At 43.8% G+C, this 14,864-nt stretch overlaps 4 protein-coding genes across 4 annotated transcripts; 3 read left to right on the top strand and 1 right to left on the bottom strand.

Moving 5' to 3' along the window:
• Positions 1-1,817: 1,817 nt before the first annotated feature.
• LOC149406868 (small ribosomal subunit protein mL103 (rPPR7)-like) lies at positions 1,818-3,374 on the top strand. Its single transcript, XM_089617892.1, has one exon. It carries the CDS (start codon positions 1,818-1,820, stop codon positions 3,372-3,374), a length of 1,557 nt encoding a protein of 518 aa, XP_089474018.1.
• Positions 3,375-5,246: 1,872 nt separating this feature from the next.
• On the top strand, positions 5,247-7,622 carry LOC149406867 (uncharacterized). The gene has a single exon (XM_089609420.1). The coding sequence runs from the start codon at positions 5,308-5,310 to the stop codon at positions 6,922-6,924; it is 1,617 nt and encodes a 538-aa protein (XP_089465546.1). The 5' UTR covers positions 5,247-5,307; the 3' UTR covers positions 6,925-7,622.
• A 1,668-nt stretch (positions 7,623-9,290) lies between these two features.
• On the top strand, positions 9,291-11,717 carry LOC149406866 (uncharacterized protein At1g65710-like). Its single transcript, XM_089609378.1, has 2 exons — positions 9,291-10,689; positions 10,765-11,717. The coding sequence occupies exons 1-2, from the start codon at positions 9,595-9,597 to the stop codon at positions 11,542-11,544; spliced, it is 1,875 nt and encodes a 624-aa protein (XP_089465504.1). The 5' UTR covers positions 9,291-9,594; the 3' UTR covers positions 11,545-11,717.
• A 122-nt stretch (positions 11,718-11,839) lies between these two features.
• LOC149406865 (nodulin MtN21 /EamA-like transporter family protein) lies at positions 11,840-14,856 on the bottom strand. Its single transcript, XM_089609403.1, has 6 exons — positions 14,172-14,856; positions 13,958-14,080; positions 13,103-13,249; positions 12,497-12,668; positions 12,359-12,419; positions 11,840-12,269 (listed from the first exon to the last, which is right to left on the bottom strand). The coding sequence occupies exons 1-6, from the start codon at positions 14,736-14,738 to the stop codon at positions 12,167-12,169; spliced, it is 1,173 nt and encodes a 390-aa protein (XP_089465529.1). The 5' UTR covers positions 14,739-14,856; the 3' UTR covers positions 11,840-12,166.
• Between the last annotated feature and the right edge of the window lie 8 nt (positions 14,857-14,864).

The raw sequence follows: 14,864 nt of genomic DNA, 5'->3' as shown, positions 1-14,864 counted from the left end.
ATATAGCCGCTTGACCCTATTCTAACGAGAGCCCTCATTTTGAAGATTCTCAACCCTCAAAAATATATATATATATATATATATATATATATATATATATATATACACACACGTTACGCACGTGGTTAATAAGACTTATTAGAATGTACAATTTATATTAATAAAGATTATTTGGCTAATATAATTAAGTTAAAGTGTTGTGGGACAAAAGGTTCAAATCAAAGCTGAAAAATAATTGTGGAGACTTTGTAAATTAAATTATTTAAATACATGCATTGGCATTTGGCAAATGAAGAAGAAATTTTTTTTTATTAGAGCTAATTATACTGAAAAATATAGATAGATTAAAAGAGCCAAAAGTTAGACTTCACTGTAGATATTATTTTTCTCTTGATTTTTATCTTCGGAGACCATGTTTGTGGGCATTTTGAACCAATGTGTCTTGCCTAGAAAATTTTCAATGCAGTCTTTGCGCTAAATAGATTTTTTTTTTATTGAATCTTCAACTTTAAGCTATTTTACCGAGACATCATTATGGGATAACCTGTTTGAAATAGGATATTTACAATAATAAAATAAATGCAGGGGAAAAATTATTAAGCATATGTCGATGTTACACAGATTTAAGACGATGAACCAACAAATTGTATCGGATTTTAATTATTTTAATTTAGTGTCTTTTAGATTGTATCATGCTTCAGCTTTTCAAAGCTTTCATTTTTATTGATTTAGTTTCTTTTTATAAATGGATGAACAATGATTTAAACAAATGATATCCTATGTTATGCTTACCTCTCTCAACGCTTCTTTGTTTCTATGGTAACTAGACGGACGCTTCGGCCTTGGATATCAAGGCTGTCGAGTTTAACATAAAGAGTTTCTTTCTTAGTCCATGTAAAGAATACAATATCAATTAGCTAAAGAAATTGTTATTTAATTTATTAATTTTATAAACCCCTATCTAAGTGAGTACCACAAGTAGTCACTTTTATCAGTTGTTATCGGTTGTTGTTTTGATTTTCTTCCAACAATCCGGTTCTGGAAAATGCATCGTCCTTCGAAATTCCAATGGGTTCGTTTATACTACTCCACGATGATGGCAACGAATCAGTGTCGATCTCGCTCCTCAAAGATTGACGTGTAAAGCTTGGTTTTGTCGTCAAAGGATTAATCTGTTGAAAAAATAAAACCCACGTTAATTTTTATTTCTTTCAATCGTTCTCGTGATGAACAAACAATGAGAAATGACGTACCTTGGTAGTGTTGTACACGACAGTCTTACATTCCGGTAGATTCCTTATCGACCAATAACATACATTATTTTGAGAATATGTTATTATATATATATATATATATATATATATATATATATATATATCTCTTTAAATAATTTTATATTTTCTTTATTAAATTCTTTTTTTTTTTTTTTTTATATTTATTTCCCTTCACCTTCACCTTATATGTGTCTCCATATTTCATTGAAAACGAACACAAGTTTTATTTATCCATGAAAGTCTAATCAATATACAAAATAATTTTTTTACATTTTATTATTTATTCGCGACTTTTAAGAGTTTTTTTTTAATTATTGATTTCTTTAATGTCAATTGTTTAATAAGCTTGATACCATAAATTAATCTCTACCAATTTTACTTTGACATTATCACTATAATATTTTAAAATCATTAGCGGGTGGTGCATTGCTAAAACTAGTACGGCAAATAATTTCTAAATTTTTAATTTTTATCGCGTAACATAGGTATAATTTTGTGCCGTCTCAAACTGAAATTTCTAAAAAATAAAAAATAGAGCGTGGCATGTTACGAAACCGTCTCCTCAAACTCCACAGCATCGCCGCCGGAGCGGCCAGTCGGTCACTGAACAAGGCAGCCAAACCACCGCCGTCTCCGATAAAAAATCCGCCGATAAACCCGTGGCCGAAACACCTCGACTCGACGAGCCTCCTCGCGATCCTCTCCCGCCAAGAAAACCCCGAACTCGCTCTCCAAATCTTCCACTACGCCGGCGAATCTCGCTCCGGATTTTCCCATACCTACGACACTTACCTCTTCATCATCCGACGGCTCTCCAGATTCGGCGCTTTCCACGCTGTCGATTCCCTCCTCGACGACCTCCAACGTTCCGGCCTCAAGTGCGGCGAGTTCGCCTTCATCGCTGTCATCAGAAGCTACGGCCTCGCCGGGCTTCCCGAGAAGGCCGTCGAAACTTTTCTAAGGATGGAAAACTTCGAGGGCGTTAAGAGATCGGCTCGGTCTCTGAACAGTCTGTTGAACGCTCTGATTCAGAACGAGCTTTACGATTCGGCTTGGAGTGTTTTCGAGAAGAGTAAAGAAAGCTTCGGCGTGGTTCCGAATGCTTTCACGGGTAATATCTTGATGAAGCTGATGTGCAAGAAAGGCGATTTTGAAGGTGCGCTTAACCTGCTCGACGAAATGCCTAAGCTTGGTTTAGTGCCGAACGTGGTTTGTTACGTGACGCTCATGAAGGCCCATGTTTCGGAGAAGGACTGGGTCAACGTCGAGCGGGTTTTCGATCTGATTTCGGCTCGCGGGTTGGAACCTGACGCCGGGGCCCACACCGCGTTGATGGACGGGTATGTCAAGCAAGGGAGGCTAAGCGAGGCGGAGAAAGTGATGGACGAGATGGAAGAGAAATGGATTCCGAAGATGGAAGCCACGTACGATATCATGATCTCGGCGTATTGCAGCGAGAACATGCCCGAAAAAGCGCTCAGCTTGCTCTCGGACATGATAGATTACGGGAAGTACACGCCGAGCTCGGCGTTGTGTCTCAAGGTCATCGACGCGCTTTGCGAGCAAGGGAAGCTCGAGGAAGCTCTCTCTCTGTGGCGAAGGTTTCTGAAGAACATCCATTTCTGGGACGACGCCGTGTGTGGCGGGCTCATAAGCTGGCTTTGTAAGGGCGGGAACACGAAGGATGCGAGGAAGCTATTTGAAGAGCACGAACGGGTCTCGGTTCCGAGCCTCTCGACTTACAACTCGCTCGTCGAGGGGATTTGCGAGGAAGGCGAGCCGGGCGAGGCCGAGAAGCTGATGCGAGAGTCCATGGCGAAGAAGGGCGTCGAGCCCGACTCTCTCACCTACGGCTCGCTCGTGAGAGGGTTCTGCGGGAACGAAGGAGCGAGAGATGGCTTGAGGATTGTGATAGAGATGCTGAGAAAGGGATTCGTTCCCGAGAAGCTTACTTGTGCATTGCTTTATAATAGGCTTAGAGAGTCGGGGGAGGAGGGAGATTTGACGCGAGCTCTTTCACTAGCAATGTCGAGTGGGGAAATCAAGAGAGACTCTTTGATACAATCCCAATCGGGCTTTGAACCCAAGAGTTTACTTTGAATAGATCGAAAAACGAAGAGCCGGCCAAGTCTCGATTCGTCGCGCCCCTCGAACATAGTATGCAGAGCAAGGAAGAGTGAGACACAAGAAGAGAAACCCTATTGTGGCAGAAGGATATATATTAAGGGCTGAAGTTGTTGAAGAAGTTTAGCTATACGCCTTTATAAAAAAGTTCATTTCAAGAAAATACCCGCCTGCTATTTCACGGCTTCGGCTCTACTACTTCAGTTCTACAGAGTTATGAATAAAAATTGAAACTTTTAAAGGCGTACATCTAAAGCTCTCAACTTTCCAAGGTTAATATTGTCTCTCAGCAGGAGAGATTTATCAATCAGAATATCTTCAGAAGCTTGATTGGACTTGTATCATGATAAGAACCTTACTTCTTGATGTAATCTAACAGAAATATTTAGTGGAATTAGAAAATGAAATCGGTATTGATAATGAAAGAGGTATAAATAGCCATCGGAATTTGGATAGAGTCAGTGCTCTCCTACTTTTGGAGGAACTCGGATCGTTTCTCTCATTTTGGTGTCAGCTCAATCTTCTATCAAAATAAGACATGCCATTATTTTATTTAATTAATAATTTATATTTATTTAAAAATAAATTAAAATAACTAAATTGGTTTATTTTGATTTTTATTTTTATTTTTAGAAAGGTTTATTTTGATTGGAGGGATACCAAATAAGACAACAAAAAAAACAGAAGATCTGAATTCATTTTGGAGAGGATCCTATTTTCTTGTTATAATGTCACACATCAATTTAGTATTTGAGTAATATGCTCATTATAAGCGTGTGACCCACACTTCTAATCTCTTCTATCATACTCACTTCATTTCAATCTGATTGGACGCTTAACATCACTCAGCCGCCCAAAGAGTCACATTGTCCGCAAGTTGTATTCACAAAAATTGTTCTGGGAGGCTTATCATCACTCAGCCGCCCAAAGAGTCATCTTGCCCAAGTGTACTCGTGAGAAAACAACCCCGAGCTCCAAATTCGAAGCTGAGCGTGGGAGTTCAGACAGGCTCGACCGACGTACCTCGGAGTGCTCGCTTAAGCTGCGACACATGAAATACGAGATGTGCACTGCCGGCCTTGAGCTAAGGCGGGCTAGGCCCAGGCCTAGGGCTCCATATGTGGATGGACCTAAAAAAATTTACACTTTTTGCTTATTTTTAAGAAAATTTACATTTTAAACTCTAAAAATTTACACTTTTGGCCCATTTTCTAAAAAAATTATATTTTTACCCTGAAAATTTAAATTTTTATTAGTATTATAGGACCCCAAAATATTGAATCGCCTAGAGCTCCCGGTGAGTTTGGGCCGGCCCTGGAGATGTGTCGTAGCCTTTGGCGGTAGCTCGAGACGGTAGGCCACATATTCCACTCGAGCAAGGACCTGGAATGTCTAAATGTGACAGGCTACATAAATCTTCAAAATACAACATTTTTTCGATGAAAAATCTAAAAAGACCTTAAATATTGAATCTTATGATATAAAACAATACAAAACGTGTAATAAAGTTATGTAACTAATAGTAACTTATCTATGTAAAATAAATTAAGAAACTTAGGAATGAAAGATAATTTCATTTATTAGCGTTAGTTTTTTTTTTTTTTTTTTTTTTTGTCCTAATCATTATTTTTTCCCATTAGACAACAAATTTTTGCCCTGATTAATAAAGATACACATATATAAATCAAATTTTTGATATTATCGGCTCATAATCCTAATTTCATCTATTAACACATACTTATCAAATTTCTCTTTTCTAATTATGCCAAATAGATATCATTTCTAATTATCGTTTTATATAAAAATAAAAAAAAAAAGTCAGATTTTTCTTTAAAGAGCCTACAAATATATTGAATTACAAAATATCGGAGGTTTGATATAATGTCCTAGAGAAAGCACCACCGTCACCATGTTCCGAAGCCTACGCCTCCCGAAGCCTATCGCCGCGGCGGCGAGTCGCTCATTCTGCGCAGAGGCACCATCACTACCACCATTGCCACGAGCTCCGCCGATAAAGAGATGGCCACTGAAACTCCCTACGAAGGAGCTGATCTCAATGCTGAGCTACCACCAAAACCTCGACCTCGCTCTCCAAATCTTCCGCTACGCCGGCGAACACCACCCCGGATTCCGGCACACCTACCAGACCTACCTCGCCATCATCCGCCGCCTCGCCCGGAGCCGCGCCTTCTCCGCCGTCGAGCCTCTCCTCTCCGACCTCCGACGCTCCGGCATCGTCTGCCACGAGCACCTCTTCATCACCGTCATCCGCAGCTACGGCCTCGCCGGCGACCCCGAGCGAGCCCTCAGAACCTTCGTGGAGATGGAAAGGTTTCGCGGGGTCCACAGGACGGTCCGGTCGCTGAACTGCGTTTTGCTCGCTCTGGTCCAGAACGAGAAGCACGAAATGGTGAAGTGGGTCTTCGGGGGATGCCAATCGAGGTTCCGGGTCGCTCCCAACGTGGTCACCGGAAACATCTTGATCAAGGCCTTCTGCGAAAAGGGCGACTTGGAAGGCGCGCACAAGGTGCTCGACGAAATGCCGTCCATGGGAATGGTCCCGAACGTGGTCACGTACACGACCATCGTCGGTGGCTTCGTCTCCCGAGGCGACATGGACGGAGCCGAGAAGGCTTTCGCGGAGATTCTCGACCGCGGGTGGGTCCCGGACGCGACGGCCTACACGATCCTGATGGACGGGTACATAAAAAACGGGAGATTCAGCGACGCGATCCGAGTCATGGACGAGATGGAAGAGAACAAAGTCCCGCCGAACCACGTCACGTACTCGGTCATGATCCTCGCGTACTGCAAGGAGAACAAGCCCGGCGAGGCGCTCGGGCTCTTCGAGGACATGCTCAGGGCGGGGACGAATTCCGACGCCCCGAGCCCGGCTCTGACTTGCAAGCTAATCGACGTGCTCTGCGAGAACGGGAAAGTCGAGGAAGCTTGTTTCCTCTACAAGGGTCTGTTGCGTGGGAGGTGCGCCGCGGACAACGCGATCGCGAGCACGCTCGTTCACTGGCTTTGCAAAACCGGGAAAACGACGGAGGCGAGGGTTTTGTTCGACGAGCTCGCGAAGGGGTCGAGGCCGAGCTTGTTGACCTGCAACACGCTCGTGGCGGGGATGTGCGAGGCCGGCGAGCTTTCCGAGGCCGCGAGGGTGTGGGACGAGATGGTGAGCTTTGGGCTGCGACCGAACTCGTTCACGTACGGCTCGCTCATCGCCGGGTTCTGTGGGATCGGGAAGCCCGAGGAAGGGATCGGGGTCCTCGAAGAGATGGCGGCGAATCGGTGCGGGCCCAACAAGGCGACTTACGAGAAGCTCATCGAGGGTCTTTGCGTGGCGGGGAAGAAGAGAGAGGTGAAGCGGGTTCTTTTCGTCGCGATGTCGAGCGGGTATGTTAACGAGGAGTCTTGGGATTATTTCTTTGCCAGGTTTTTGGGGAAATTGGACAATGGAGTGACTATTCTTGAAGAAGTTTTGGCGGAGGATGTTAGTTTGAGTAAAGACCTTGCTAAATAGAAAAGTTCGTTGCTTTTTTTTTTTCGCTGTTGGATTGACAGCTCTCTCTTATTAGCCATAACAGTTGGCCGTGGAAGGGACACATTTTTCAAAGAGAAGACCGTTCCAAAGTTTGGGGAGAGAGACACTTGGGAATCAACTCTCGGTCCGATCAGATCCGAGTTTATCACCCCAGAGTTTCGGTTTTGGACTTATTTATTATTCTTTCTCCCAAATTGGGCTCTCGAGTGTGTGTACATATATGCGTCCGAGGTGAGGTCGTGGTGGTTAGTATATCTTATACGAGAAAGAGCTTCAAATTTCAAGTAGTTTTATTTTGAAGTTTTTGCCAGTAGTTTTACGTATCTATAAGAAAACAGAAATACGATCAAATATGCTTAAAAACGCTTTGAAATCATTTTTTAAGTTGTCGTTTGGGATGTGATGAGATCTGTTCATAAACAAGACTGTTTCATAATACGATGGAATCGGCCTCGATTAGAACTTTACAAGTTAGATGTGCTGCGTATTAGAATTGCATCGACATTGAAGCTATCATTTGGGATTCAGAAAGGCTTTGTCATTGTGATTTCGGCACAACCCATACAAAGAAGCACAGGGGTATTGATCAATGTGTCGACTTTTCGTGGATTTGGATTTGAAATTGCCTTTCCACTTTGTAGATTCATATGATAAGATGGTGGTTCAATGCGAGGATTGAAATTAAAATATTAAGTTGTTTCCCCGGTATTTCAATCCCTAGTTCAGAGGCTTGTGCTTGTTTCTCATGAGGTTCGCCTTAAGCCTCAAGTGCCAAATTTTAGAAATTAAATATAAAGTTGTTTTTCAACCTCAAGTTTTCCGCTGCAGGATTCTCTCGACAAAAAGTTATTTTTAGGGGGTATTTGTTTGGAGGATGAATAGTGTCATCTTTAAGTCTATATTAGTTTTAACTTTTAAGTCCCTTTAAAAAAAAAAAAATCTATAGTAGTTTTATTTCGTATTCCATTTAGGAGGACTTAGTAGTAGGATTTGCTTAAAAGAAAAAAAAAAAAAGAAAATATGAGTATGTTGAGCAGAAGAAAAGAAACAAGAGACGTTAGATTTCTAAACATTTAGGCCTTGTTTAGTAGGAGGAAAATTAGAAGAATGGATTGACATGGAGAGATTTTTTTGTGAAAATAAATTCATTATCTTGTTTGGTAAAGAGGAAAGAAAACAAATTGAAAAGATTATGATGAATTCTTTTCCTTGGGACCCACACAAAACAATTCTTTCTAAATTGGAAGGATTGTGAATGATGGAAACAAAAAATGAAAGATTATTACAAATATAACATTTAATATTCTAATTATTATACAAATATAATGGCAATTTAGTAATTTTAATATACAAAACACTAGTCATTTTTCTCTAGTATACCAAACAAAGGATGGATTCTAATATTTTCTCACACTATACCAAACAACTTTTTAAAAATTTATAATCTATCATTTTCATTTCTCTCTTCCCTCTTATTTAATCTATACATTTTTTTTTCTCTCATTCCTACAAAACAAAGCCTTAAATTAGTCGAAGAAAGAAACGTAGTTAAAAAAAATAGTCAAAGATATTGTCAATCGATATAATAATTGAAAAATACCAAAGGAATTTTTGTTGTAATTGTCTACAACTATAATTAAAGGGTAGGTCGTTGATTAAATGGGGTTACCTCCTGATATAGATTACGAATTCCAAGATCTGATTATGACACATAAATCTAAGCATGTTTCAAAATTTGACCATGGATCTATTCTAATATCTACTGTAATAGATGCTAATTGTTTTTTCGTAATACAACCTTTTGTATATAATCCGAAAAGTTCACTTTAACCGAAACTTTAAACATCTATGCGACAAATTAAATGTAAAATAAATATCTATAAACAGCTCATTCATAGCGCTATTTTAGAATCAATTAAACAATCCCAAATCATCCGGCATCATGTTCAAATTTGATAAAATAGAATACTTAAAATCATTTGAAAACCGAGTTAAAAAAAATATCATTCAGAAAATCTCACGAATTACTTTTAAGTTTTAACATTTTTTTTTACATCAGGGATATCTTAAGTTGTTAACTAACATGCATTATGCAATAGCCGTTACAAAATTTAAAATTCTAAACGCAATAAAGAACATCACAAAGATGCCACAATCGAGAAATAGTGTTTTGGGAATGGTGAGAATATTACAAAACTACAAATACAAACAAAAGATTAAATTAAAAAAAAAAACAGAGGTTAATTTGGCTCATTAATTTAATGATAAATAATAACATTAAAAATAGGTAAAAGATTGAAGTTTAGTGCGGTGGGTGGTTCAGAATCAGAACCATGGTCGTCAGTCTGAGAAGAGACGTAGTGGTGGTAAAAAAGATTAATGAAGATCTCTCCAGCTTTTCCCAATCTAACGGCTCTATTCCTCTCAATTTGAATTCCTCTCTCTCTCTCTCCGTCTAAAAACCCCCCAAACCCAAACACAAACGGCTCTCATTTTATTTTGAAATGTTTCCTCGGGCAAACAAACCCACACATCCCTTATCCGTTATAATTTAAAATTCCTCCAAACTCTCGTCTTTCTCTTTCTCTTATTCAAAACCCTCGTTTTTTTTTTCAATTTTAGAAACCTCGTTCTTCTTCTTCTTCAACAATGGGTGCTTGTCTTAGCACGAAAAAAACCTCTTCTTCATCTTCTTCGGCTACGACTGTTCCTCGTAATCCTTCTTCTGTGCTCAATACTTTCAGCGTCGCTTTGTCTTCCACGGCACAAGCGAGCACCGTGGTCGTACCGGTTCTAGATCCGAAACCGGAGACCAAGCCCAGAAAACAACAACAAGAGCAACAACAACAAAAACCAGTCGATGAACACGAATCCGCTGCGCCGGCAAAGAAGGAGGTCTTCCTCATCAAGCACCGGAAGAGCCATGACGAAAGGGACCGGAACGCGAAGCAGAGTTTGAGTTCGAGTTCGAATCCGGATCCGGCGTCGGAGCACGATGAGCACTCCGAGGTTGCGGTCCCGGCGGCGGCGGTGGCTTCCGCGGCTCAGATCCGTACATCGAGCTGTACCAAAGAGGAGGTGGACGCGATCCTGATCCAGTGCGGCCGGCTCAGCCGGAGCTCCTCCGGCAAAGCCGCTTCGTCCTCCGCCGGAAGGAGATACTCCGGATCCAAGCGGAGCTTCGACTTCGACAGCGCCGCCGCCGAGGAGGCTTCCGGGAAGAGCGAGACTCCGGCGACGGATGACACCGCGTCGGAGAAGCGCGTCCGCGAGCGGCGCCGTCACTCTCCGTCGCCGCAGGGGCGGCGGCGGAGGACTCCGAGCCGGGAGCGAGAGAGGGAGAGCGATCACCACCATCACTCTCAGCGCTCTTCCAGCAGGGAGCGCCGAGTCAGCCGCTCCCCGGGGCGCCGCAACGCCGATCCTTCTCCGCCGGACTCCTCCGTCGCAGCCGCCGCCGCCCCGGCGAGTATCTCGAGGCCTGGGAAAATGGTGTCGGTGCCGGCCACAGTGAGCGGCGGAGATTCGGCGACCGGGACGGTGAAGAGGGTATTGGTGAAGAGAAACGCCGCGTCGCCTCGCGCCCAGTCTCCGGCGAAGGCGAAGCCGGAGCCGCCGATCCTCAGCAGAAGCTCGTCGAGGAAGGCCGAGATCTCGCCGTTCAGGAGGAACCCGCTGAGCGAGATCGACTCGAATCGTTCGCAGAGCAGAGGCAGGAGAGAATCCGAGGGATTCAACGACGAGGTAAAATAATAATCGATTCGTCCTTCACATCTCCGTTTCGAATCGAATGGAGAACTAATTCGATAACGTGCACAGGTTCAGGTTCAGAAGCCGAATTCAGGGACGAGTCACCGAAGCAACAAACAACAGACACAACAACAAGCAGCGACGGTGGAGACGACGGTGGTGATCGACACCAAGCCACAGAGCTTGACGAGGACGAGATCGGCGAGGCGGTCCCGGGACTTCGATTTCAACTCGGAGGCGATGAACTCGACCCCGTCCTACACCCGGCTCCTCCTCGAGGACATCAACAACTTCCACCAGAAGAACGCTCCGACGCCGGCGCCGGTGACTCTCCCGGCCTGCGTCGGAAAAGCCTGCTCGATCCTCGAGGCCGTGGCGGACCTCAACAACAACAACAGCAACAGCGGTTCTTCCTCTACTTTCTCGGAGGAACAGTACAGCAAGACCTACAACAACTTGGGAGGACCCAAAGACCCGTTCTTGGAGTCGGAGATCGGCTGCGATGATGACCTAACGGAGCCGAGTTTCCACAAGTACGTCACCGTCAGAAGGGGAGGAGGAACGGCTGTGGATGCCGTCGGAGAGGACCAAGAATCGTCCGGAAGCAACAGCTTTGTCGCCGGCGGGAGCAACGGACAGCTCAGCGGCGGGAACTGGGGTCTCTCGCCTTCCTCGTGGGAGCCAAACTCCGCTGATTCCACGGATTGTTGGACGTCGAGATCGAGAGAGGACGACAGGCTGTGCGGCGCCGGAGCAAAGAAGAGAGAGTCTGGGATCGGTCGTGGCCGACTCGGCGCTGCTAAAGGGCTATACCCAGCTCCTGCGGTTGCCGCGGATTCCACTCGGTAGTTAGTTTAACCAACCGGGGTTTCGTAATTTCGTTGATTTATTTTTTGTTTATGGATTCTGGTGGTTGCATTAACTTTTTCTTTCTTTCTTTGTGTTTGTTAAATTGTACGGTTGTTGCACACTTGCAACCAATTTCAAATCAGAAGCCAGTTCATTTGCTGCTTGTACTTTCAGTCGTTGTACATTTTTTTTTTTAATGTGTGTGTGGAATTTAGGTCAACTCAACCACCACAATGTGAAATTGGATTTTCCTGAGATACAACTCTACTTTAATTACAAACCCAAGAACACTCTCTGAGCCATACATAATACATTGACATTGTAATCGGTGTGCAAATTACAGTTTGTATTAACATATTTACTTTCTTGATCATACAATTTTGCAAGTGCATTGTTCGCTAGTGCCGAGGATTAAACCCGAGTATATGGGATTATGGATCTGATGCGCTTACCTACACTACCCCACTGCTCTGCTATGAGCATATGTGTTTCGCCGGAGGAGTGTACTCAAGATTCCATAAGCTTACTGGGTCAAAGTCTCGTAGAATCTGAGCCAACAGCAGCTCCGAGATTCCAATCAGCACCAGTTGAATGTTTTCAATTCGCCAAAATTTATCCGTTTCTATTCCTTGATTTCCTTGTAGTTAACCATGTATATTGCGCCGATAGTAATGATCGCACCAGCTAGTTGCAGAGTCGAAAAAGTCTCACCGAAATACAGAAATCTGAAGGGAGGTGAAGAGGAAAGAAACATCAGTAAAAAAGCCACAGAAAAACCTGTACCAGCAGTTGTTCGCTTAATGACCTTCCTTACCCGAATACCGAAGCAAACATCGGTGTTAGAAATGTAAGGGAGCTGAGCTTCGTCAGGCTGCCTGAAATGGAAGAAAGGCAACTTTACGAAACTGAGGAGAAATGTGAACACAATAAGCGTTTCAAGTCCCATACATACCTTTTGTTGCACTGTAAAAATACACGCCGTAGCTGATGGCGCTTCCGAAAATGGAGGTATACAAAAGCGCTAAAACATCAGTCGTTGTAAAATCCCCAAGATTCCCACTGACTGCGTTGTCATGATTAAGAATGGAGATTGCGATCAGAGGCAAACCTCCGAGAATCATGTGCTGCAATGAAACTGCCTAGCGTTAGTCTCTTGCAGGTCGATCTTAAGATCTTAAGGGCGAGAATACTTGTAACCGTAATTAGTTCGATGAGGGGTGCTTTAAAATACATGAAAATTGACGATCCTAGGAAACAAATGAAGAATAAGAGGACAAGAGCTCCCAAGTTTCATTATAAATGCACCTAGCATCTGCTTTCTCTTTCCCTACTTGCAAAAATCACAGTCAACAAATAAGCCAAACATCTGACTTATGCATTAAAGGTCAACAAAATTCGGGGGGAGAATGTTAAAGAAATATCACTGGAAGATCGTGCTGTTAGATCAAAACCAAAAGGGTTTTTATCAATGTTTTCCATTCTTTACAGTAAAACTAACATTTTAGTCTAATTAATCTAATTCCGATCAAAGATACGAAAACGATAATTTGAGGCCTACCCAGCCAGTTGCCATAATAGGGTCGGAGTACTTGGAAACCCAGCGGACCATTACTGTGCCGATTGCCATGCTCTGAGCTGCGAGAAGCATCCACCACTCTCCGCTACCCCACACTGAAAAGTTGCTGTCCAACATAAGTGCAGGCACCTACAAACAACACCACCGCATTGGAATCGAGAATCATAACATTTCTCAGTTGAAGTGAAACGAAAAGGCAAGAGGTAAAAAAAACTTTGTCTCGCATTGTTCCTAAAGCAATCAACACAAAAGCTCTATCCCATGATCTCGTAATCGAATCTCTCATTCACGGCTCATACAAGAACCTCGGAGTCCTCTTCTTTACTACGGACGCCGAGAGCATTTAGCAAAAAGAGAACGGTACGGAATCATGACTAGTTCTTCTATATGTGTGTTGCTAAGACCTATAAACACCATGAATTATAACGCTCCACTGTTTCAGTGTCAGCTAAAGACCAATAACTCACTTATCCTATCCGACAGCTATATGCGCGCTGAAATAGCCAAGACAACTATACTCCGTTCAATCATTCATGAACGAGTTCATATATCTCTTTCTCTTTGTCCCCGTTTTAAAAGACACGCAGTTGTTCTTGTACAGGATGATCTTAGGCTAATACAACAAAAAAAACTTTCATAATAGAAATAATAATAATCCTGCAACAATACTAATTCTCAGTTTGTAGCCATTGTTAAGGAAATGATTCCATTCCGCGCTTGCTTAGCTAGTCTCTATCCTCTGATCTCATACTCTAACTCTCTCATTAACAGCTCATAAAAGATTCTCATAATCCTCTTCTTTGATACGACTGAAAATCAATTTCCATTTCGTTTTACCTCGAGAAGCAAAAGTCCAACAACACCAAGAGCAAGCCCAGCCGCGCCAACAAAACCAATGGACTCACCGAACAGCAACGCCGCCAGTATCGCCACCGTCAAAGGCTGCGAGTCGATTATCACCTGCAACAACAAATCGACATATAACTCTTCAGACCAACACAGATCTGATCCTCTCGCTTCCTCGTTTAAACGCGTTCAGAGCATTACTTACACTGCCGAGACCGGCCGAGGTTTTCTGAAGCCCGAGCGCAAGGAATCCCTGGAAGCAAGAGGCGTCGACGAGACCGAAGAGAGCGATTGAGAGCCACGCGGCGAGTCCGGACGGAAACGGCCGGCCGCGAGAGGCGGCGAAGGCGACGAGGAGGAATCCGGCGGGAACGAGGCGGAACGACGCCACGAAGTACGGTCCGGCCTTGGGGAGAACCTCCTTCATCGCCACCATCGCCGTTCCCCAGAAGAAGAAGGGCGAAATCACCACCGCCCACTCCCACGCCTCCTCCGCCGAGAATCCGAATCCGCCGCTCCTCCGCGGCCGATCCTCCATTTCCGGCGGCGGAGACGAGATCGAGCACTCGACGTCGGTGCCGGTCCCGACGCACTCCACGGCCGAGGGTTTCTGCTCGTTCTCGGCGACGGAAACGCGGACGTGGCGACGGAGATTCCGGCGAGTGATCATAGGAGGAGAAGAAGAGACTGTTTTGAGGATTCGCTGCGGGTTGAGGATCGGGATCGGCGGCGCGAGGCGGTGGCAGGACAAGGAAGCCGTCGCGGCCGCCATTTTTGGACTCCAAACAAACTGTCACCCACTGGTGTGGTGTGGTGTGGTGAAGAATATTTTCATTTTCATTTTTAATTTATTTTTTTTAATAGTGACTGAGTGTGTCGATGTGCACAACTATTCGCC

Source organism: Urtica dioica, chromosome 1 (genome assembly GCF_054948205.1).
Source record: "Urtica dioica subsp. dioica isolate 48M chromosome 1, U.dioica_male_clone48M_v1_H2, whole genome shotgun sequence".
Classification (NCBI taxonomy): domain Eukaryota; kingdom Viridiplantae; phylum Streptophyta; class Magnoliopsida; order Rosales; family Urticaceae; genus Urtica; species Urtica dioica.
This window is presented reverse-complemented; position numbering and strand designations above follow the sequence as displayed.

Bases quoted from the DNA above. Each gene is read 5' to 3' on its own strand.
- LOC149406868 (XM_089617892.1), top strand. From the start codon at position 1,818: ATGTTACGAAACCGTCTCCTCAAACTCCACAGCATCGCCGCCGGAGCG.
- LOC149406867 (XM_089609420.1), top strand. From the start codon at position 5,308: ATGTTCCGAAGCCTACGCCTCCCGAAGCCTATCGCCGCGGCGGCGAGT.
- LOC149406866 (XM_089609378.1), top strand. From the start codon at position 9,595: ATGGGTGCTTGTCTTAGCACGAAAAAAACCTCTTCTTCATCTTCTTCG. The intron at 10,690-10,764 runs GTAAAATAATAA...TAACGTGCACAG, and splicing joins CCGAGGGATTCAACGACGAG to GTTCAGGTTCAGAAGCCGAA.
- LOC149406865 (XM_089609403.1), bottom strand. From the start codon at position 14,738: ATGGCGGCCGCGACGGCTTCCTTGTCCTGCCACCGCCTCGCGCCGCCG. The intron at 14,081-14,171 runs GTAAGTAATGCT...TTGTTGTTGCAG, and splicing joins CCTCGGCCGGTCTCGGCAGT to GTGATAATCGACTCGCAGCC. The intron at 12,270-12,358 runs GTAAGGAAGGTC...ACCTCCCTTCAG, and splicing joins ATGTTTGCTTCGGTATTCGG to ATTTCTGTATTTCGGTGAGA.